Genomic DNA, 25,510 nt, shown 5'->3' with positions numbered 1-25,510 from the left:
TTCTGAAACCATTCCAAAAAACTGCAGAGGTAGGAACACATCCGAATTCATTCTAGAGGCCACCATCACCCTGATACCAAAACCAGCCAGATACCACAAAAAAAGAAAATAATAGGCCAGTACCTTTGATGAACATAGATGCAAAAATCCTCAACAAAATACTAGTGAACCAAATCCAACAGTATATTAAAAGGATCATACACCATGATCAAGTGGGATTTATCCCAGGGATGCAAGGATTTTTCAATATCCTCAAATCAATCAGTGTGATACACCATATTAACAAACTGAAGAGTAAAAACCATAAGATCAGCTCAATAGATGCAGAAAAAGCTTTTGATAAAATTCAACATCAATTTATGATAAAAACGCTCCGGAAAGTGGGCATAGAGGGAACCTACCTCAACATAATAAAGGCCATATACGACAAACCCACAGCAAACATCATTCTCAATGGTGAAAAACTGAAAGCATTTCCTCTAAGATCAGGAACGAGACAAGGAGGCCCACTCTCACCACTTTTATTCAAACATAGTTTTGGAAGGCCTAGACACAGCAATCAGAGAAGAAGGGGAATCCAGATTGGAAAGGAAGATGTAAAACTGTCACTGCTTGCATATGACATGATACCATACATTAAAAAACCCTTAAGATACTACCAGAATACTACTAGAGCTCATCGATGAATTCAGTAAAGTTGCAGGATACAAACTTAATATACAGAAATCTGTTGCATTTCTATACACTACAACAAACTATCAGAAAGAGAAATTAAGGAAACAATCCCATTTACCATTGCATCAAAAAGAATAAAATACCATTCATACTCTGGTTTCTCTTCAGATCATATAAATCTTTTGCCTTTTACTAAAGATTTCCGTGGAGAGGGGGAAAGAAAAAAAAGAATAAGATACCTAGGAATAAACCTACCTAAAGAGGTAAAAGACCTGTACTCCAAAAACTATAGGACGCTGATGAAAGAAACTGAAGTTGACAGAGGTGGACAGTTATACCACATTGTTGGACTGGAAGAATCAATATTATAATAACCATACTACCCAAGGTAATCTACAGATTCAATGTAATCCCTGTCAAATTACCACTGGCATTTTTCAAAGAACTAGACCAAAAAATTTTCAAGTGTCTATGAAACACAAAAGCCCTCAAAATAGCCAAAACAATCTTGAGAAAGAAGAACAGAGCTGCAGGAATCACAGCTCCCTGACTTCAGACTATACTACAAAGTTACAGTAAATACTATAGTACTGGCAGAAAAACAGAAATATAGATCAATGGAACAGGATAGAAAGTCCAGAGATAAACCCACACACTTGCGGTCAATTAATCTATGACAAAGGAGGCAAGAATATACATTGGAGAAAAGACAGTCTCTTCAATAAGTGGTGCTGAGAAAACTGAACAGCTACATGTAAAAGAAGGAAATTTGAACATTCTCTAACACAATACACAAAAATATAAGTCATGACACCATAAAACTCCTAGGATAGAGTATTGGCAAAATATTCTCTTACATAAATCGTACAAACGTTTTCTTACGTCAGTCTCCCAAGGCAATAGAAATAAAAGCAAAAATAAACAAATGGGACCTATTCAAAATTACAAACTTTTGCACAGAAAGGAAACCATAAACAAAATAAAAAGATACCCTATGCACTGGGAGAAAATATTTGCAAATGATGCAATCAACAGTTTAATTTCCAAAATATACAAACAGCTCGTAGAGTTTAATAACAAGAAAACAAACAACCCAGTCCAAAAATGGGCAGAAGACCTAAATAGACATTTCTCCAAAGAAGACATACAGATGGTCAATAGGCACATGAAAAGATGCTCATTATCACTAATTATTAGAGAAACGCAAATCAAAACTACAGTGACGTACCACCTCACACCAGTCAGAATGGCGATCATTAAAAAGTCTACAAATAATAAATGCTGGAGAGGATGTGGAGAAAAGTGAACCCTCCTACACTGCTGGTGGGAATGTAAACTGGTGCAGCCACTATGGAGAACAGTATGGAGTTTCCTCAAAAAACTAAAAATAGCGCTACCATATGATCCAGCAATCCCGCTCCTGGGCATATATCCAGACAAAACTATAATTTAAAAAGATACATGCACCCCTGTGTTCGTAGCAGCACTGTTTACACTAGCCAAGACGTGGAAGCACCCTAAGTGTCCATCGACAGATGAACGGATAAAGAAGATGTGGTACAAATATACAATGGAATGTTACTCAGCCATAGAAAAGAATGAAGTAAGGCCATTTGCAGCAACATGGATGGACCTAGAGATGATCATACTAAGTGAAGTAGGTCAGACAGAGAAAGACAAATACCATATGATATCACTTATATGTGAATGTAAAAAAAATTATAAAAATAAAATTACTTACAAAAAGAAATAGACTCACAGAGTTAGAAAAGAAACTTATGATTACCAGAGGGCAAAGGGGGTAGGGGAGAGATAAATCAGGAGTTTGGGATTAGCAGATACCAATTACTGTATATAAAGTAGATAAACAACAATGTCCTACTTTATACCACAGGGAACTATATTCAGTATATTCTAATAACCTATAATGGAAAAGAATGTGAAAAAGAATAGACATATATATATATGTAATACTGAATCACTTTGCTGTATACCTGAAACTAACACAAATTGTAAATCAACTAATACTTCAATAAAAAGTTCTTTGTTTTGGGGGAAAAAAATAGGGAAAGAAAAATGAAAGGACATTGATGCCCTACACTAGCTGCTTACAACAATAATCAAATCTGGGTAAAAGCTAGAGAAAGATGAAACAGTATAAGTCCTAGGAGATAAGAGTATCTTTGTGACCCTGGCCTAAGCAAAGATTTCTTAAACAGGACACAAAGCACGGTAAGCCTCAAGGAAACAAAATGATGAACTGATCACCTCTAAAAGTAAGAACTATTAAGAATGTGAAAAAAATAAAACTAGAAGATACTAAGATGAAACCAGCAGATGCCTCATATACTCCACATGTAAAGGACTCTTACAGGACAGGCTGGCTAAACAGTTGAAAAGTGCTTTGAAAAACAGGAGCTCCATTGCCAGTAAACTTATGAAAAGGTGTTCAACGCCTGGATGACCAGAAAAATGCAAATTCAAACAGCACTGAGCCATCACGTCACACGTACCGGAAAGGCTCACCTGAGAAAGACGGAACATGCCTCATGGGGGAAAGCAGGTGGGGCAGTGGAGACCATCTTACCCTCCTGGTGGGAATGTGCATTGGTCCAGCCACTTTGGAAATTCTCGCTATCTTCTAAAGGTCAACATCCTCTGTGACCTAAGAATCCCACCTCTGTGGGGGAACAGGTACACATGTGCATCAACAGACATGTATTCATAGGCTCTTCACAGCAGGGCCATTCTGAATAGCCCATCCCTGGAACAAACCAAATCTCCATCAACTGCTGAAGAGATCTGAACAAACCAAATCTCCGTCAACTGCTGTACCAGGGACGACTATGCAGTGATATAAATGGATGAATCACTGCTTCCTGCAACAGGATGGACGGGTTTCCCACATGCAGTGAGTGTTCCCTGTGAGAAGGCTAATGCAAACTGTATGATTCCATCTGTATACCTTCAAGTACACGTAAAACAAATCTTCAATTTTAGAAGTCAGGAAATGGTGGTTACTATTCTGTGCTTAAGATGTTTGCACCTCCCGTGTGTGTACATTTTCATTTCCTTACGTGAGATGTGTACATTTTCAGTATTATATTAATATGTTATTTTATTAATATTAATATGTCATATTGACATACAATTCTAATTTGAAATTGATAAATACAGTCATGCTTTGGTACCCATTGGAGAGTGGGGATTGGATCCACACCCTGGATACCAAATTCCAGGCTGCTCGAGTCCCACAGTTAGCCCTTCGTATCTGTGGGTTCTGCATGCTTGGATTCAACCAACTGCCAATCTTAAAACATAGTACACAATCCCCAGTTGGTTGAATTCGCAGACACAGGACCCAATGATGTGGGGGGCTTGACTATACAATAGATCAAATAAATTTTACAATTTAATATTAACTTAAAACTATCATTAAATGTCATAATATGGATATAACATAATTTTAATTTAATAATGAATATTCAATAAATAAAATTTAATTTAAATTAACATATGATAGTCATAAAACATTAACATGATTGGTAATGTTATTTTAGCTAGAGAATGAATTTCAGCAGCTTGGAAGAAAATTCTGGAACAAGAAGAGCTCCAACACCAATATCCCCAATGGCTCGTGAGCCAATACCCTGAGTAAAATAGCACTTCAAAAAAATAAGAATTTTTAAAACTGAATTGCTGAAACAATCTATTGTTTTTTGCTTAAAATAGAGTTTATGTCTTAAAATGGACAAAAGTGATAAATATAAAAATGTCAAGTAACTCTAAAAATACTATTTCAATAATGCAAAATAAATATTCTAAGAGTACAGAAAACAGAAAAACAAAAGGAATTTATCCCAAAGATAAAGAGAAAAAAGAATCTATTCTAAGGGTGACTGTTCATTGCAGTATTGATTATAAGATGGAAATTCTGAAGGCAGCTAAATGTTTGACATTTGACATTATGACATAATATCCATCAAGGCAGCCATTTAAAAATGTTATTAAAAATACTAACAATGTAGAATGCAAATTAGTATTTTATGAAAATGTGTTGTGCTTTACAAACACACACATATACATATAAAACAACTGAGTGAGAAACAGAGGTATAGGAGACTTCTGAAAGAAAACCCAGTAAAATGCTATTTCCATGAAATGATATTGAGAAGAGAATTGGCATTTTTATTCTATTTTCCAAATTATTTGCATTTAGGTCTTTTAATTTAGAACAAGAATTTACAGTGCAAAATAATGACTGCCTTAAGTGTTTGGGACACAAGATCAGCCTTCTTAGGAAAGACATGAAGACAGGTCAATATCCCTGAAATGATAAAATGTAAGCAGCAGATTTCAGTATGTGATACAGATTCCTGGGAATCAAAGGCAACCCATTCAGACTTCAGAAGAGCAAGGCATTTAGTAATAATTTTTTAAAAAGCGTGCATGTGTTTTGTTCAGCTACTGTTTCCTTAATAGTGTGGCTTGATGGTGACGCTTGCACAAGCACCCTTACATCACAGCGCTCTTCAAAGCAAACAACAAATATAAAACTCTTAGAGGAAAACATAGGCAGAACACTCTCTGACATAAATCCCAGCAAAATCATTTTGACCCACCTCCTAGATTAATGAAAATAAAACCAAAAATAAACAAATGCGACCTAATGAAACTTCAAAGCTTTTGCACAGCAAAGGAAACCATAAACAAAATAAAAAGACAACCTACGGAATGGAAGAAAATATTTGCAAACGATGTGACTGACAAGGTATTAATCTCCAAAATATACAGACAGTTCACACAGCTCAATATCAAGAAAACAAACAACCCAGTGAAAAAAATGGGCAGAAAACCTAAATAGACAGTTCTCCAAAGACATACCAATGGCCAAGAGGCACATGGAAAGATGCCCAACATCGCTAATTATCAGAGAAATGCAAATCAAAACCACAATGAGGTATCACCTCACACCAGTCAGAATGGGCATCATCAAAAAGTCCACAAACAATAAATGCTGGAGAGGGTGTGGAGAAAAGGGAACCCTCCTGCACTGCTGGTGGGAATGTAAATTGGTACAACCATTACGGAGAACAGTATGGAGGTTCCTTACAAAACTAAAAATAGAACTACCCAGCAATCCCACTCCTGGGCACATACCCTGAGAAAACCATAATTCAAAAGGAGTCATGCACCACAATGTTCACTGCAGCTCTATTTACAATAGCCAGGACATGGGAGCAACCTAAATGTCCATCAACAGATGAATGGATATAGAAGATGTGGTACATATATACAATGGAATTTTACTCAGCGATAAAAAAGAATGAAATAATGCCATTTGCAGCAACATGGATGGACCTGGAGACGATCATACTAAGTGAAGTCAGACATAGAAAGACAAATATCATATGATGTCGCTTATGTGCGGAATCTTAAAAAAATGACACAAATGAATTTATTTACAAGGCAAAAACAGACTCACAGACTTAGAAAACAAACTTATGCTTACCAAAGGGGAAGGGTGGCCGGGAGGGATACATTGCGAGATTGGGAGTGACATACACACACTACTGTATATAAAATCGATAACTAATAAGGACCTGCTGTGTAGCACAGGGAACTCTGCTCAGTATTCTGTAATAACCTAAATGGGAAAAGAATTTGAAAAAGAATACACGCGTGTATGTGTACAACGGAATCACTTTGCTGTACACCTGAAACTAACAGAACACTGTGAATCAACTCGACTCCGATATAAACTAACACTTAGCAAGAACAGCAACAAATAAACAGAAGCATCTGCCCACCTTCGGTCTTCTTCCAGTACACCTTCACTTGCAGCTGGTTGTCCTGATAGAACGGAGCTCCGATTTCCAGGAGGCGAGTGGGCCGTCGTCTTTGAAACGGAGGCTGGATTTGCATCACACTTTTTCTAGTTTTCCCAAGTTGCTCTTCTACAACAAAGCACAACATTCTGATTTACTGGTTAAAAATAAATCTGTAACCTGATAGTAATCCCAGTGTATTTAATTTCACTCTGCTATTCATTCACAGTTAGTGCCTGATGTTTAAAGTAAAATGTAATGTGACTACACGTTCCTTTCCGCTCAAGTTGATGACACCTCCCCCCTCACACGCTGGAATGCATACCTAAAAGTAGACTGTATATATTACACGGAATCCCCCGAACTTAAATTGGGAATCAACATGCATTCACCAGCCTGGAAAGATGCTCTGATTTCAGTAATAGGGGGAAGTAGTATTTCTCACAACAGATAGACTTTTTTGCGGTTATGAAATAAATGAAGTAATATTAAAATACCATTTCATGAAAACAGTATAGGTAGCTTTTCACAGAAGTACCAGCATGTTATGTTCCTCCACCTTTAGAGAGCCAGATGAGAATTTATACGGCTTAGTAGGAAGTATACCAAAAACGCCTGCCCTCACATCTCTCCTTTACCAGTTCACTGATTTTAGAAGTTGCACATTTAGAAATTCCGTCCTTGGAGACGAGACTTTGCTGCTTTCAGAATTCCAAGTAGCCCTTTTGAGAGATAACAGCTTAAGCTGTATTGGTTATAAAGCAGTCAGAAATGTGTTATCAAAAACTTTTCCGATAGAGCTGTGAGGTCTGCATTCTTGGGAAGGTGGGAGGAAGAGGGAAAGATGAGGGTGAACGCAGGGAAATGCTGACCTGCAGTGAATCAGGAGAAGCAAGGGAAAACTGAGGACCCAGAAGAAAAAGTACATCGAATGTGTACCTCTCCTCACAGGGGTGTGCCTGTCAAACCATCCATGCAATGGATCTGATTAAAAGGAATGGGATACTTACATTATTTGGTACTTACATTTTAGTTTAAATAATTCAAAGGAATGTTTGGATAACTCAGACATTGATTAGGTTAAGGATTCTGCACCCAAATCCAGTGTGTGTATGAGAGGTTCCCCACACCACCAATTCTCAGACCCCAGCGGGGTGTCCTACAGTTCAACTCAGTTCTGACAGTTTCTACCTGCAGACAGCATCAGATCCCACAGGGTAAGGGCTCAGTGCTGCAAGACTGCCCCCCACCCCCAGCTTCAGATGCCAATCACGAGTCCAGGTTGCCACCAGTGCTTCTGATGACCTGCTATAGATGGGGGGTTCCAAAGACCCCTTTCTCAGATTCAAATAATTTGCAAGAGCAATTCACAGAACTCAGAGAAAAATTTTACTTGCTAGATTACCTGTTTATAATAAAAGGATGTAACTCAGCAACCTAAGTGTCCATCGACAGAGGAATGGATAAAGATGCAGTACATATATACAATGGAATACTACTCAGCCATAAAAAAGAATGAAATGCCATTTGCAGCCACATGGATGGGCCTAGAGATGCTCATACTAAGTGAAGTAAGTCAGAGAAAGACAAATATCATATATCACTTACCTGTGGAATCTAAAATATGACAGAAATGAACTTATCTATGAAACAGAAACAGACTCACAGACATAGAAAATAACCTTATGGTTACCACAGGGAAAAGGGGGAAGCGGAGGGATAAATTAGGAGTTTGAGATTATAATATACACACTACTCTATATAAAAGAGATAACCAACAAGGGCCTGCCGTATAGCAGTGGGAACTATACTCAATATTTTGTAATAACCTATAATGGAAAATAACCTGAACAAGAATATGTGCATGTGTATAACTGAATCACTGTGCTGTATACCTGAAACTAACAAAACATTGTAAATCAACTATACTTCGATTTAAAAAAAGAAACACAAAACCACAGACAACGGTAACAAACAAGACCGTTCTAGGGATGAGGATCTATAACGTAGAAGACCTTGTATAGAAATGTTCACATCGATATTGCTTGCCATGTAAGCTCATATTTAGCTCATGTAAACAAGAACATCTATCTTCAAAGTTAATAATGTCTAAGCATAAAATTTGATTTAGATATATGGAAAGTAAGTGGGAAAAGGAGGCTGTAAGTCAGCAACAGGCAGCTGGAAGAGATGCACGCGGCAGGGTGTGGGAAAGGGGGCGGAGCTTCCACCTCTGAGGGTCTAAGGGAGTCACTCCCCCAGCATGTGTTCACCACCCTGGAAGCTCTCTGAACCCCGTCTTTTTGGATTTTTACAGAGGCGTCATCACACGGGCGTGCTGATTAAATGACTAGCCACTGATGACTGATCTCCGTCCTCAGCTCGCAGGTGGAGGTGGGAACGGGAGACTGAACCTTCCAGGCTTCCAGTCACTCCTTGGTTCCTCTGTGGTCACCCCCATGCTCAGCCGCTCCCCCCAGTCACCTCTCTCACATCCCAGAAGATGCCTTTATCGCTCCTCCTCACTTAGGAAATTCCAAGCGTTCTGGGGGCCAGGAATGTGCCGAGACCAGATAGCAGGAGGCGCTGCTTCCCAGCCTGCAGATGCCAGCGCAGCTGGAGCCCTCACAAGGCTCCGCCCCCAAACGCATCCCTTTCTTGACACCACCAGGCGGTTAAAGGATCCTGCTGCTAACGCCTAAAGCATTTTTCTTTTAAAGAATTAAAGGCTTCAGATTTTCACCCGCCCATTTATGCTTCTAATTCCTTTAAGAACCTGGGATGGGAAGAAGTCGCCAGCAGACTACCAAGACAGCTTAGAGAACCGTGTTTCATCTCTCTGTGATTTCTGTCTTTCTGCTGTCTTTTATATGCCATGGAAGCATTCACTTCTCATTACAGACGTAAGAACGTATGAATATATATATATATTTATATATATATAATAAATATAAGAATATATATTATATATATATATATATATATATATATCTCAAGATTGAATCTTTGCTGCTTTATTGAATATTTCCAGCAGAGACACACATGGACATGCCCCACCCCCCTGTGGGGACAGACATGATACTTCCGTCCGGGGAGCACGTCCTTGACTCGGAGTGTGTCCTCCACTTCAAGCAGGAAACAAAAATGGAATAAAATTCCTTCACATTCTGAAGAGGTATGAGGTTGGCTTTATGTATACTCTTTAACAGTCCTAAAAGTTAAAAGAACTGAGTGACTATGCTATTTCTCCAGATGTCAAAACTCCCATCACCTTTTCAGCATGAGAGATTCAGAGTGTTTTCTCTCCACTCCAGTTTTATTTTGGAGAGCTGGAAGTATACTCCAGTTGCATGAGGCAACTAGGAAGAACATTTGGAATCTGTCAACCCTGGAAATACTCCTCCCGCGTGCAAAAAAGCAAGCTACATTTCCATTAAAGATAGTATTATGTCCTTCCTCCTTCAAGGGACCCTTTTATAAAACTGTATGCACATTCAGGCTTTGCTTGCGTCGAAATATTTATCATTGCAACACCTAGCAGCCCGCAGAGCTGGAAGACTGTAAGTCAAAAAGAAATTTATACGCTGACATTTACTACACTCATTCCTATAAAATATAAGTTCCCTTGCCTATACTATAAAGTTGTCATTATTCCTTACTTTTAGTTGCTTCAGGATGAAATATATAGTGTTCTTGTAAAAGTCATATACTAGTGTTTATGAGATTATATATCCACGTTGGGTTATAAAGAACATCGTGACACATACTCAGCTATATCCTGCCTCATCCTTTGTAAAACCAGTCTCTTCTGTCGGCTACGCTGACACCCAAATAATATGCATTATGACAGGCCCCTTGCCTACCACTTCTTTCTTTCTTTTTCTGAATCCGCATGACAGGCACCAGTTAACCCTATAGCATAAAGTGGCCTTTGGTAGGTTAACCGTCACATCTCTTTATTGGTCAGGTAAAACGTTACCTCACTGTACAGGATGATTAGAAAGTGGCCGTAACGCTCAGCACCAGCGTCTTGCGGGAACAGGAGTGGGTTGCGTGCGCAGGTAAGAGCGGGAACACCTGACCGGTTTTGCTGCCACAGGAGCTCCTGAAGCAGTGCTACAGGCCACGCCTAGGCTTCTGGAGCACGTGGGCTCTGACGGCTGCTGTGGGCACACAGGCGGACAGTCCCTGTTCTCCGACCTACATGAGACCTTAGTTGAGCGGATGTACTTTCCAAGGGGTGGGTCTAGACCCCCCAGACTGGAATCTGTCGTGTGCAACAGGAAGGACACTTCCACCGGAGAGTCCACAGGACAGGGGAAGATAGGGGTGAAGGACAGATGTGTTTGTATCTGGGGGGGGATCTGAGTGGCTCACTGAGAGGGAAGAATTCAGTCTATGTGATGCCGTATGGCTTAAAGGGAGAGAGAAGGGTTTCTAATCATACCTGAGAGGAAGGGAGGGGGGCTAATTAGAGAGGATCTCACCAGGGGTGTGTGGGGAGATGCCCCGGGAAGAGGGAGAAAGCCCTAGATGTGCTCTGGAGACCCAGAGTGTGTAACAATTGTGTCTGTGGGCTGGACCGTGAACAGATTCTCGATGACGTGACTTCAACAATGGCAAGCCGAGGCTGGGTTTTCCTCACCTCGTTCTTGGTTGTGGGCAGAAACACATGTTAAATTATGGGCGTTTGCAATCCCATACCAGTCTCTAATGGGGAAGGAATGTGGTTTACTGGAAAAGCCAGGAGACTAAAACGCAAACTTATTTTACACAATAGAGGAAATCCCCATCACCAATAGAAAAAAAAAAAAAGGGTCTTAGGGGAAGCAGAAGTTTAAAGGATTTTGGTTTGACAAGACATTTGGGGAGGAAAACATGGGAAAGCAATAAAGGATGAGACCTGTGGAGACCTGCAAAGAGAAGATGTAGGTGACAGTCTTGAGAGTGCAACTCAGGAGATATGGTTAATATTTCCTAAAGAATATTTTGGCAGCTATCTACAAAATGGATATTTAAGAAAGAGTGGAAACAAATATTAATTAGGAGATTATTTTATAAGAAAGGTGACAATGGGCTGAACACGGGCAAAATTGGACAGATCCCACCCAGAATCTGAAATTAGAGTCAGAAGGACTTTCTAATGGACTGGATTTCTGGAGAGAAAGAAAAGCAAAGCATGACGAATGACCTCCATGGATGGCTTGAACAAAAGGGGGAACGGTGGGAACTCTGGGGGCAGGAGAGCCTGGGAGAGGAACAGGTGTGAGAGGGAAGTGAAGAGCTTGGTGTTGGGGATGTTACACTCGAAGTACCTGTTAGCCATCCCAGTGGAGGTGCTGAGCAGGCAGCTGAACACATACCTCGGCTTTCAGGGAGCATCAGGCGGGAGACACAGGGTGGCCTTCGCACGTGGATGGTTATGACACCCACGGGAGTCACTGAGGTCTCCCAGGGAGGGAACTGCCCCCCCTCCACTCCCCACCCCCAAGCTGATTCTCTGCACAAACGATGCTCTCTTCCAACTCTGCGCTTGTGTGGGGTGACACTCTGTGCCCTGTGTCCCCCGGAGCACCCATTCTTCAGGACCCAGGAGGAGTGCTGTGCTCTTGGTCCCCACCGCCATGTCTGTCCGTCTGCGCCACGTTTCCCTGCAGCCCTGTGTGCAACGGACTGGTCTTTGTGTAATCATGCTGACATGTTTATCTCCCAAATTCAACAGTAGGCGCTTTGAAGGCAGAGATGGAAATGTGTCTAGTGCTGCAGTAATGTGTGTGTATGAGTGTGTTTGCACATGTATATGTAGGCATGTGTGTATATACATGAACACACATACATATATAAATACATGGTACACATATACTATATAATGTACAGTCTATATAGTATATATCCTACAGTGTACATATCTTTATACTATAATACAGTGTATAATGGTATAAGGTAGTAATTATTCCCATCATTAGACACAGTTTGATGAATGAATGGAGGACTGCATTAAAGAAATCAATGAATGGTGCAAATGTAAGTTGCAGCCACTATGCAAAACAGTATGGAGGTTCCTCGGAAAACTAAAAATAGAGTTGCCATATTATCCAGCAATCCCACTCCTCGGCATATATCCAGACAGAACTGTAATTCAAAAAGATACCTGCACCCCTATATTCATAGCAGCACTATTTACAATAGACAAGACAGGGAAGCAACCTAAATGTCCCTCAACAGATGAATGGATAAAGAAGATGTGGTGCATATATACAGTGGAATACTACTCAGCCATAAAAAGGAATGAAATAATGCTACTTGCAGCAACATGGATGAACCTAGAGATGATCATACTAAGTGAAGTAAGTCAGAAAGAGAAATACCAAGTGATATCAGCTGTATGTAGAATCTAAAATATGACTCACATGAACCTATCTACGAAACAAAAACAGACTCACAGACATAGAGAACAGACTTGTGGTTGCCAGGGGGAAGGAGGGTGGGGGAAGGAGGAATTGGGAGTTTGGGGTTAGCAGATGCAAACTAGTATATATAAGATGGATAAACAACAAGGTCCTACCCTACAGTACAGGGAACTATATTCAATATCCTGTGATAAAGCATAATGGGAAAGAACATGAAAAAGAATATATATGTATCACTGAGTCACTTTGCTGGACACCAGAAATTAAACACACAATATTGTAAACCAACTATACTTCAGTAGAATTAAAAAAAGAAAAGAAAAAGAAATTGAGAGGCATCTTCCCCCAACCCTCCCACCTCCTGCCACCACTGAATTATAATCTCTGGGCATGGTGCCTTACCACTAACATTTTTACAAACAACTCTCTAGTTGACCGTAATGTGCAACCAGGCTAAAGAAAAAATGACTTCAAGCAACAAAGCTATTGAGACCCTACACGTGTGGTATATATTGTCCAATGCATATAAGGATTTTCTGGCCCTGTTTCATCACACCTATAACACTAGTATTGACTTGTGCCTCATTCTTCCGCTCAGCTGAAAGCTCTCATGCATATATCTTGCCTTTAACATGCCACGTACTCCATAAGTGTTATCATAGATATCACTAAATCTGACTCTAAAATTACTCTTGAAATTGATTCATAATCATATAATGGACATACTGGGCCTATTTACAAATTGTCAGATTGGACCTCCCTAAGGACAGTCAAGCTGAAATTAGGCACACAAATTAATGCTGTTAAAACTGAATTGTGTAACGGTGGTTTTAACCAACAAGGACCTACTGTATAGTGCAGGGAACTCTGCTCAATAGTCTGTAATAACCTAAATGGGAAAAGAACTTGAAAAAGAATAGATACGGGTATATATATAACAAAATCACTTTGCTGTACACCTGAAACTAACACAACACTGTTAATCAACTATACTCCAATGTAAAATAAAAATTTTACAGATCCAAAAAAAGATACATGCACCCCTATGTTCATAGCAGCACAGTCACAGCACAGCCAAGACATGGAAACAACCGAAATGCCCATCGACAGAGGAATGGATAAAAAGAAGATGTGGTACATATATACAATGGAATGTTACTCAGCCATCAAAAAGAATGAAATAATGCCATTTGCAGCAACATGGGTGGACCTAGAGATTATCATAGTAAGTGTAGTAAGTCAGAGAAAGACAAATACCATACGATATCACTTACATGTGGAACCTAAAATATGACACAGATGAACCTATTATGAAACAAACAGAATCACGGACATAGAGACCACAGTTGTGGTTGCCAAGAGGGAGGGATGGAGTGGGAGTCTGGGATTAACAGATACAAACTATTATATAGAGAATGGATAAACAACAAGGTCCTACTGTAGAGCACAGGGAACTATATTCAATCTCCTGGGATAACCCATATGGAAAAGAATATATATATATGTGTGTGTGTGTGTATGTGTGTGCACATAACTGACTCACTTTGTGGTACAGCAGAAATTAACATTGCAAATCAACTCGGCTTCAATAAAAAATATTGATAAAAAAATCAGTGAAGTTACTAAACACATAGAAATGTTTCCATGAGAATTTTTATGTAAAAGTTGTACTGTATGTAAACTTAAACATAGAAATAGTAGACTTTTCAAATCCATTTAATCTCCAAAAGGACTATTTCTCAAGTAGGTAGGAAGCTCTGTTTCTAGAACTATTTTGAAAGCGTCATTTCAAATGGACCTGCTCATTCAGACCCTGTTGTTTCCCAGGTGGTAGAAGATACTTATGGGCAATCCCTGCAACAGTGCGGAGCCAGCCTTGCCTTTCCTAAATTCAACAAGCTTGTCACACCTTCCGTGTCTGACCAGGCCCCGTGCCAGGATGAAAGGCAGATCCCACGGGACCCTGCGAGCCTGGGGAAGCAGCACCCGCGGAGACCCCTAGCGGCCTCTCTCGGGCTCGCCTTCTATCTGCCCGTCCCCAGATCCCTGGCCAGGAGCTTCCCCACAGCTCTTCTCACCAGTCCCCACCTCTGAGCAAAGCCGGAAACACCACGTAACGCAGTTTCCAGCTCAGAGATGAGTGTCTCCTAAGACTCTCCTCTTGCTTTGCTCAGTTCATGGCAAACAGACTAGTTTAGAACCACTGGCAACAGGAAGCGGGTATGGGAATGATTTGGTCGCTGCCCCCAGTGGAGAATTAGGTAGCCTTCTGCAGTAATTGTGACCACTGTGTAAAACCAGTAGAAAAAAAAGGGGGGCGGGGGCATGTCGCATTTTTAGGAGGGAAGCAACAGTTTCTAACAGTTTAACTGTGCAGACCCTCCTTAAAAACAAGTACGCATATGCATAAGGACCCCAAATCATGGAAGTATAAACATCTGTTTGAATGAGACACCCTTTCTTCTTAAATTTCCATTATGTCGCCAAAATATTGCACATAAAACGGATAAAAATCCTAAGAAAGACTCAAAGGTAAAATTTGTACACATCATAGTTCAAAGGACATATTTACGTGTACACGGGTATGAAGATTCTCCATGTAAAGACCGCAAATAAGAAAAAGGAACTCGAAGCACTTACTGCTGTGGACGGCGTGTGTGGACGTGAACTGCAGGGAGACCTTGGTGCTCTTGAGGCGTGTCTGGCCCCAGTAGGTGACAGCCTGCAGTTCCACTGTGTAGTCGCAGTCAGGCTGCAGTGGCTCCAGGGTCACAGAATTCTGAGACTGCAGGTGGAGGGAACACACACAGACTCCGTTACAAGCCTCCCTGCCTCTCCGCCTCCCTGCCCAGCTGCTGTGTCCCCGTGAAGCACAGCAGCTCCTCTCTGAGGTCTGCCCGGACTATCTAAGATCACAGATCGTTCTACATCTTCAGCATCTGAAAATCCACTTTTACCGTGGATCTAAATAAATGGCATACAAAAAGCACAAACAGGTTTTTTTTTGAAATTGTATTCCTAATCCCATCATTGGATGCTTTCCGGGAGCAAGAAAATGAATAATTATGTCCCCTCCCTCCTTACAGAGAGAAGAGAGCTATAAAGGCTCGTGTTAGCACACATCTGGAAAGATTATGAATTGGCATTCCCTGTATTTCTCTGATTTTATCCTAAATCTTCTATGAGTAAACTTCCACGAAAAGTTGTAAGAAAAATCAACCTGACAAAATGCTTAAAGCACTTTTTTATGGCTTGCAGGTATCATAATAAAGTCCCTTACAAGTACTCGGAATTAAGAGAAAGAAGGTCATTGTCTTAGAATTCAAACATTCATCAAAATATAGTACATGTGATACCACATGGCCCTAAATGGTCTAATTGGTGGTATGAACACCGATGAAGGGAAAAATGTGTCCATCACTAACGCGACACCAGACATCAGGCAGTCAGTAAGTAGCACGTGCTTCCCCGCAAAGAGTAGGCCAGCTGTATGCGTGCATTGTGCTACATGAAGGTATCGTCATCTTGAAATTGTCAAATACTGAATCACATAAGCCGGTCCCTTGTTTAAATACCACAGTGACCTGTCGGAATTCTCCGCATCATTTTGGGTCACGTGAGATCTCTTTTCAGGGAGAGAACATGATTTCCACGGGCATTTCAGACCCTTGAGCACAACGCTCCCTGTAAATTAATAGCTTGGCACCCTTACATGATTCAGGCTTTTGAGGGATCGGTTATCAGAACTCGGCCACCTTGCAGCAGGTCGGCTCTGGATGGCTGAAAGGACTGCACTTCACAAGTGGAGGCTGAGAGGCAGGCTGTGGACCGTGGTCCCTGTTCCCAGGGGAGGCTGGGCCGCCTCTCAGCCACACCCACTGTGGTATGAACCGTGCATCTTCGTGTCCTTTCTGCCTTTTACCTACAGTATGTCTATGAACTACCAATTCCCAATTTTTTTGAGTTAGGGTTTCTTGTTATGTTCTGCGTCACTCTTCCTAAACTATTATCTTCAAACAAGTAAAATAAAATTCACTTTCGAAAGAGCATTTCCTTGAAAATCCCCACTCCTCTTAGTTTTCACGGATATTAGGATGGACTCTTAGGAAAGGAAAAGACATTGATCCCCAAGAAGAAAATTTCACAATTTCTCATGTTCTTCTATATGTTTCCACTTCCTGATCCTAATTCTCAGTTGGTCAAATTTTAATACTGAGAACTTTAATGAGTCACATGACCTACAGCACGCCTCTTGTGGATCCAAAAAAACATGTCACCCGTAAGACAGTGACCTGTGATTAAGGCTACTCTGGGCCTGTTAACAATTATAATTAAATTTGCAGTTCATTTTTTATGTATCGAATTGACGTATACTGGAAATAAATTGCAAACCTCCCTACTAATCCTTGATGCTGTTTGGTTATTAAGGGCATGGCAGGGGCAGGGGTCTGTCAGCATTTCATCGCATCACTTTTTGCTTTCCACCCCTGTGCTTGAACAAGTTTATCTCTTTCAGCACTTTCTGTGAGATAAGCACACATTACCAATGGTCACTTGTTGCACAAAGTCCTACGAAATAAAAGCTGGAACTGTCAGAAAGTTTCTTGAAAATAAAACCAAAACAGTATCACAGCTAAACATCAGTGATATGGACCTCTGGAGATATGTTTTATAATTCTCAATGGCACAGATATTGGAATCTTCAGTGCAAAAAAAAAAAAAAAGTCTTGGTGTCCTTCTAAAGCACTTGCAAACATTTATTTATGGAATTCAACCTTATGAATTAGGGGAAAAGGTGTTAAGTTTTATAACAACAAGATAAAGGAATGTGTACTAAAAGGACACCGAACACTCATTTCTATGCATTAAGCATTTCATATGATGCAAAATGTTCAGTGTTACAGAGGTCTCATCGCATAAAACGGTTCAGTGAAGATTTTATTTCTTGGCATGTGGAAAATAAGCCGTTCCAAGGTCTTTTAATCAATAAGAAAAGCATATTGTCCAACATGCATTTTCTAAACTGTTTGCTGTCCCACTGATTAGATTATAGATGGGAGCACCTTACCATACACAACAGATAAAGCCATGAACGTTTACTCTTCAGTTTACAAGGATCTCTTTAGAAAAAAAGAGACCTAAATGTCAAGGACATTTTGAATTGTCTCGTTTTCAATGGCTAGACAGGTTAAGATGGAGACATTTTTGTTCCTGTGATTTCTGGAGTGGTGCCAGCCATTTGGATATGAGTAAGTCGACAGACTAAATTCAACCGCTGTCACCTAACATGTGCACGGCTAAACGGCTGGCGTCGTCCTCTGTTTTCTGAACTTCCTCGTTCAAAGGGGAGGGATGGGAACCCTCATGCGTCCCTCTTTGTGGCTCAGCAGAGGCCACTCTCAGACCAGGTGCCTGAGTTCAAACACCACTGCGAGGACATGGGCCTCTTTCCCCTAGTTCTCACTCACCCCACCCGTGGTCTTTCTCCTCTTCTTCTTCGTGGGCACAAGTGACTTGCTGCTGACCGTCCAGCTCCAGAAGACTTTGTAGTGATGCACTGGGATGTCTGGTTCCTCGGGGAGATCCCAAATGATCGTCACAGTCAAGCTTCCGTCACTGTTGATGGTGGAGTTTGCAAGCCGGAGGTTGGCTGGGGCCGGTGGTGCAGATGGATCTGAAATCCCAGGAGAAAGACACAAGGGCCCAGGATGATCACAAAAGCATCGCCTCTGGACATGGAATGACTACAGGGTCGATGCAGGAAGACTGGCCTTGATATGGAGAATAGCTGAAGACAAGCACTAAGGAAGGTCCCCTTCTTAAGCCTCAAATTGAAATACAGCCTATATAGAACAGTAAGATCAGTGTGTTTGGGCCATATCTGTAATCTAGGCATTTCCACACCACGACAACCCAGCCAAATTTTCACTGTCCCGAAATTGATAAAGTTCTGTAAAACACGGTCAAATTCCATTTAGGTTGGTTGGCATTAAATAGGTCAGCAAGGTTGAAATGCCTTTGAAAATTCTGAAAAGACAAGACAGAAATCTAGGACCAGCTCATTCAAGTAACTGTTTTCATCCGAGTGGTCCTGGAGCTTTAGATCCTTGAATCAGAAGTTAAGAGTGACATGAAAACATCAGCAAAAACAAACCATTTATTTTTTATCCACATTACAAAGTGGATGACAGACGGGTAACATTTTTATAATTTCACCATTTCTAGTTTGTCGCATAAGCCAAAACCGTCTCAGCTGTCAAGAGAGAGATTAGGTTCTGGAGTGATTTCTCTACAAGCCTCCATTTGAAATATATACATGAAGATGACAAGTACCTGTAAAGCTGAGGGTCTTTCCTTCATTTTTTGCCCCAAATTGAGCAAGTATAGATGCCACTCACCACAGATGATTTACAGATGGTTTTGTTTTAAGATGCCTGCCCGGGAAAATGCTGTCAATAATTTTAATTATAATACCATCTGCATCAAAGGGGCAAAGACGCTATATCTAACTCCCTATAAATGAAGAAGACTGGGGAAAATACCCATGGTTTTTACTCTTGGGATGGTTTGTGTTTCAGGGATGATGGAAACATGAATTATTTTTTAAAAATCTGTTGCTTTTCTGTAAGATAGGTAAGTTTTGGAGGTGTGCTGGGCTGTGTCATTTTTAAAAGCTTTGTAGTTGCTTTCCTAGGCTAATGGCTCATCCAAAGCACACTACCTGACATGCTTGACCAAGGCGGTTCTCAAACAGTCACCGTGGGGAACCCTCTGGGAGCGCCCGAGACTTGTACTGAGGCATGCCGATTCAGTGAGCACAGGTGTGGCCCATCGATATACTCACGTTAAATATATATTCATGTTTTATGTAAAATACACACTTTTATGTAAAGCACACACGCTACTCTGAAGGAGATGATCCACAGGTCAGAAGCTGAACAGTCCTGCAGCTGGTGGCGGCCAAGCAAAGGTGTAAACAGCCCTTGGCTCCCGCGAGGAGGGAAGTGCTGGGTCCTGTTATCACGGGCTCAGGAGGCATGGCCTTCCTCCCTCTGCAGGTTCTGCGGAGCCCCTGGGAGCCCCGCTCTGGTCACCCCGACGGAGGCGCCACACGCCTCACCGCTTTCACCTTGCATCGTGCTCTCCGCCTGCCTCTGCTCCCCACTGGCTGTCCCTCTGGTCCCGTGTCCCTCCTCGGCCTCCCCCTCCTGACCTCCCCATCCCACCGTGGCTAAGCGGGGGGGCATCCGGCCTCTGAACTCGGGGGCCTCTCGGCATCTACACCCAATCTCTAGAGACCTCACCAGTCACGGCTTTAAAAAGTCTTTGAGCTGATAACTCTCAAAGGTATGGCTTCAATACAGACTTTGCCCCTGAACTTGGATCCACGTACTAAAGGGTCTTTGCGTCAGCTACGCTTGGAGGTCCCAGAGGCAGCCTGAAAGGAATGTGCCCAAGACCAAAGTCCCCGTCCCTCCCAGCCCCTGCTGCCCACCACAGACGCCCCGTCTCAGGAAACACAAATTCCTCTCTCCTGCTGCTCCCGCCCCAAACCTCGAGGTCGTATACTTCTTCTGCTTTCATTCCTTGAGCTAACAGTACCTTCAAAAATCTATCTGGAGGGCCTTCCCTGGTGGCACAGTGGTTAAGACTCTGCCTGCCAATGCAGGGGACACGGGTTCGAGCCCTGCACCTGGAGGATCCCACATGCCACGGAGCAGCTTGAGCCCATGCGCCTAGAGCCCGTGCTCCGCAACAAGAGAAGCCACCGTGGTGAGAAGCCCGCGCACCGCAACGAAGAGTAGTCCCCGCTGCCGCAACTGGAGAAAGCCCACGCACAGCAACGAAGACCCAACACAGCCAAAAATAAATAAACAAATAGATAAATTTTTAAAAATCTGGAATCTTACTGTTTCCACCAGAAGAACACCGTGTGCCAAGCCTTTGTCTTTGCTCCCTGACGACGGCAAAGGCCTCCGAGCCTTTCTCAGTGCGGCAGCTGGTGGTTCTTTACGACCCAAGCTGAGGCTCCTCAGCTTGGAAGCTCTTGATGGCCTCCACTCTCACTTAGAGTCCAAGTGCTGGCAGCCTCCCCAAAGTCCTGTGCGTTCTTACCACACATAACCTCCCAAACCTCCTCTCCTGTCCCCACCTGAGCCTGCTGCCCTGGCCACACTGGTTCCCATCTGATTACATGCAGATGAGAACCAGGAGCTACTGAAGCTTTTCCACCGGTTTAGCCTAAACGCCTCCCTCCCTACCCGCCCCCCGCCCCGAGAGTCTTTACCTACTGCAGGTCGACCAGATGTCACCCTATTCAAAACGGTTACATGTGATTTCCTCCGCGCACCAGCAGAGTTCCACCGTGATTTTCTCCTGCTTTGCTTTCTCCAACGCCCTTAAGATCAACCTCTGCGGTATGACTCAGCCCTTAACCTACAGCAGGTTACTGCAGACCTTTCTTACAGAAAGCTGGTTGGCAAGCTCATCGTCACTTCAAAGCAAGAGAAAAATCACAGTGTGTAAAGATAATTACAGCCATTCATGTTTTCAGTGATGCACCTGGATGTCTACATGCTGAAAATAAGTAGTTATGTGAATTTTCCAGAGAGTCTAGGTTCATAGGAAAAGCCCCAAATCATCTCCTTTTCTAAAGAAATTCCAGGTTTAAGGAAGGCAACTAGTATTTGGTATTTCATCATTTCCTTAATCTACTTCATTCACGATATCATTTCTTACTGCCCTGGAAAAATTTCTCATACCTTAGATGTGATCATAATTCAGAATAACATCATCTAGTTTATTATGACACATGATAAAATATGAAACAACATAACTTATGACAATGGCATTAGGAAGCAGTGCTTTCCAATAAATGAATTAGTAATATTTGCTTCACATTTTCTTAAAAGTAAGGCCCGTTTGAGTACTCACAATACCCAGGTGGCCTACTCCCATTACCAACATGAGACACCCCCAATCTCTTTCTCCCCCCAAATAACCACTTTTTAAAATTTTGAAGCCAAAGGGGAATAGCAGAGGTTATCTGTTTATCGCCCCAATTACCCTCTGTAAACGAGCTACTCATTTATCTGTCTAGTCACTGAAGACGAATCAGATGAGACAGTCTGTCCTGGTTGTCTAACCTGAAGGATTTCATTCAGGCCCAACAAATTCCCAGATTGCTGTTATTCACTGCCTTGTGAAATGCTTCCCTGCGGTGTGAAATCAAGTATATTCACTTTGTGGAAATACACAAAATCTTTTCTGTCAGTTTACGTAATGTTTTAATTCTATTAAAACACTGAAATGCAGTTGGAAGCTTGTGGGAAAAATTACATGCATAGAGCAACTCCACATTATGATAAAGCCCTAAGGGATTTTATAACTTATTTATATGACCTTTTTTTAAAAACAATCTTAAGGGTTGGATAGGTAAAGTGACCTGCCCGAGGTCATTCACGTAACGATGGCAGAGCCAGGCATGAGGATGACAATAAGGGGGGAAAGAGGGGTTTGAGGCCACACCTCTACATCTGTTATGTGTCATCAACATCATCATCATCATCATCATCATAACGATGGGCCACCGTCTCTACAGAAAGTCAACATGTGAAGCCGTTTGCTGGGGAAAGTGCCCATTACAGTCTAGCACAGGGACTGAAAGCCTTTTTCTGTAAAGGGGCAGACAGTGACTCTCAAGGCTTTGCAGACCAGACAGTCTCTGTTGCAACGAATCCACTCTGCTGTTGTAGCTTGAAACGAGCTGCAGATAATACGGAAACGAATGAGCACGGCTCTGTGCTAGTGAAACGCTATCTGCAGAAACAGGCGGCAGGCCAAATAGGGACCACAGGCCATGGACTGTCAACCCCTGAGCTAGCGTCTTTCCAAAGCAATGACACCCTTTAGTCTCTTGGAACTGGACATAAACACAGCTTATTTCCAATTTTATATGCCTATGGTTGTACTTTGTTTTTTTAATGTTGGCATTTTGTTCCCATTTTGCAGATGAGGAAACTGAGGATCAGAGAGTTTAATTCACTAGTTCAAGAGTGCAGGGGGAGAAGGCCAGAGGCCCATCAAAAGACCAGAGCCCCCTGGACCCCTCCCTCTGAAGCTTAAATGAGAGCTTTTCTCCCCCACCTCACTTCTCTTTCTGCTTCATCCACTCCCTCTTTGCCACCTTCCCAATTATCTGCAGAAACACAACTCACAAAGCAGACAGCAAGGACACTTTCAAAGATAAACGTAATAGGAAGCCCGTATTAGCTCCTTTTACAGCTTGCATGATTTCCAGGGCAAAGATATATTCAATGTTTAGCAGGAATAACCAACTTCAGCCTTGGAGAAAAATAGTTCCTTCTATGAACGATCATAGGTAGTGCTTTTGGCAAAGGGACATGGAACCTTTGGGTTTCAGCAGATAGATTTACGGTTTCATCTCTGACCCTTTTGTGACAAAGTAACAGGCACGGGGGAACAGCTTTACGCCTACCACGGGTAAAGTGCCAAATGAAATCACTTGTCACCCCTGGAGAAAGGCAGGCCTGTTCTCACACTGATGTGAACTCTCATGGGAAAGGGGCCCTTCCTGTCATCCCAGGGGAAAGCCCAGCACTGACTGTGAGGCAGGCGCCTCCACGTGTCCAGACGATCCTGTTGGTTAAACACGGAGACCCAGCCGCGCGTGTGAGCACAACAGCAGAGTGGGGTGCCAGTGGCAGCGAAGAGAGAGACCTTTAGACGGTCGTACTCAGTGAAGTCAGTCGGACAGAGGAAGGCAGGCATCACAGGATACCACGTACATGTGGAATCGAAAATGTGGCACAAATGAGTCCATCGACAAAACAGAGACAGCCTCACAGACAGAAAACAAACTCACGGGTACCAAAGGAGAAAGGCGTGAAGGGATAAATCAGGAGCCTGGGACTAGCAGATACACACTGCTATATAGAAACAGATAAACAGCAGGACCTACTGTGCAGCACGGGGAGCTAAACTCAATATGTTGTGATGACCTACAAGAGAAAATAATCTGAAAACATATATACTTATAACTGAGTCACTTTGCTGTACCCCTGAAACTAACACAATATTGTAAATCAACTCTACTTCAGTAAAAAGAGAGACCTTTATAATACACAATCATGAAGGGATATATATATATGTACGTATATATACATAGACACAGAGAGAGGAACAAGATATGCTTGAAGAGCATGAATGTTCATTTTATTACTTATTTGAGTTCCTCAAAGGATGTCCAGGGAACAGACTTCCCATGTGAAATGCATCAGAGGACTGCCTCTTAGGTGTGGGGCGGTGATCAAGGGCAGTTAGATTTTCAAAGCAATGATACAACCAGTCACACGTTCTCCAGCTAATGAGTAGGTTAGTTCTGGTATTTAAACTGTTTTTTCTTTCCAGACACAGCAGTTGGAATAATTTTACTTCCCTCATTAACAAAAAAAAAAGAAAAGACAGAAAGACAAGAAAGAAAGGAAAGAAAGAAAGAAAGGGAAGGGAAATGGAAGGGAAAGGGAAAGGGAAGGAGAAGGAAGAAATCCCCCTGCAGTATCTAGACACACAACAGCTTAGAGAAGCTGCAGAAGCTGCACGGCAGGCGAATTTCCAGCTATTAAATAGCTTCAGGACATGTGCTCAGCACAGTGTTATCCAGTGGAAATGGCACACAGAGCAGCTGTGCAGAAAGTCATGGGTCCCCGTGGAGCAACAGGGAACTTTATGACCACAGTGGAGTCTGTTCTCGCTTTCCTAACACTCTGTAGTGTACGCGTGGAATAACATCCCGTGTGATACTTGTACGCTGTGAAAACAATGTTGTCTGCTTTTCTTCTCCTTTTTAATGTATCCTGTACACATGGGGAAATAAGGGGGAAAAGATGGATGGAAAACTCTGAATTTGGAAGGAAGTGAATATAATAACTGTATTATGTACATTGGAAGACGTATTAGGTTAATGACAATGGAAGGTGGATTTTAAAATTTGTCTTTATAAGATCTCTTAAAAGCACATTAATTCAGTGTTAAATGGATACTGACTAATCTCAAACATCCAAACAAATGTTTGCCTGCTTTTGGCAACATGCAAAAAAATGAATCTGGGTTTTGGTTAATATAATGCGCGAAACTGTCCGTCTACCTGCTTTCACTGCTGATGTCGACACACAGAAGTCTCGGTAGCACTTTATTTCCCAAATTCAGTCAACTTGTAAGCAGTCCCTTGTAACAGGAAGTAGTACTAGTAACATATACTTCCAATACCAAGCACGCAGTATATGCACATTTTTTGCCCCGTCCATAAATATCAACACGATCGAGAAAATGTTAGAGACCAGTGTATACCAAAGTATGTTTTCTGCTGGCAAAAGCGTCACTCTACATTGATGCCTGCCACCTTGGGGCGCTCTGTGGGTTAGCAGTCAGGGGCGTCTTCGTCAAAGCAGCGGACGACAGTGTGAAACGGATCTGATGTTGGGAAGGGTGACGGCAGACGGGGGAGGGAAGAAAGCGAGCCTGGGAAGGCCTGTCTGTCTCCACTTACTATTACGTCTGTCCCACATTCGGGAACAC

General features: G+C 42.0%; 1 protein-coding gene across 1 annotated transcript in view; it reads right to left on the bottom strand.

Moving 5' to 3' along the window:
* LOC308609689 (anosmin-1-like) overlaps positions 1–25,510 on the bottom strand; it is a 198,379-nt gene that overhangs the window by 13,892 nt on the left and 158,977 nt on the right. Inside the window, exons 7-9 of the mRNA XM_081223401.1 lie at positions 18,382–18,587; positions 15,554–15,698; positions 6,486–6,632 (exon numbers count right to left, since the gene is read on the bottom strand). Of these exons, the coding sequence (XP_081079527.1) occupies positions 6,486–6,632; positions 15,554–15,698; positions 18,382–18,587 (498 nt within the window). The remainder of the gene's footprint in view (positions 1–6,485; positions 6,633–15,553; positions 15,699–18,381; positions 18,588–25,510) is intronic.

Source organism: Mesoplodon bidens (genome assembly GCF_964165515.1).
Source record: "Mesoplodon bidens genome assembly, chromosome: Y".
Classification (NCBI taxonomy): Eukaryota; Metazoa; Chordata; class Mammalia; order Artiodactyla; family Ziphiidae; genus Mesoplodon; species Mesoplodon bidens.
This window is presented reverse-complemented; position numbering and strand designations above follow the sequence as displayed.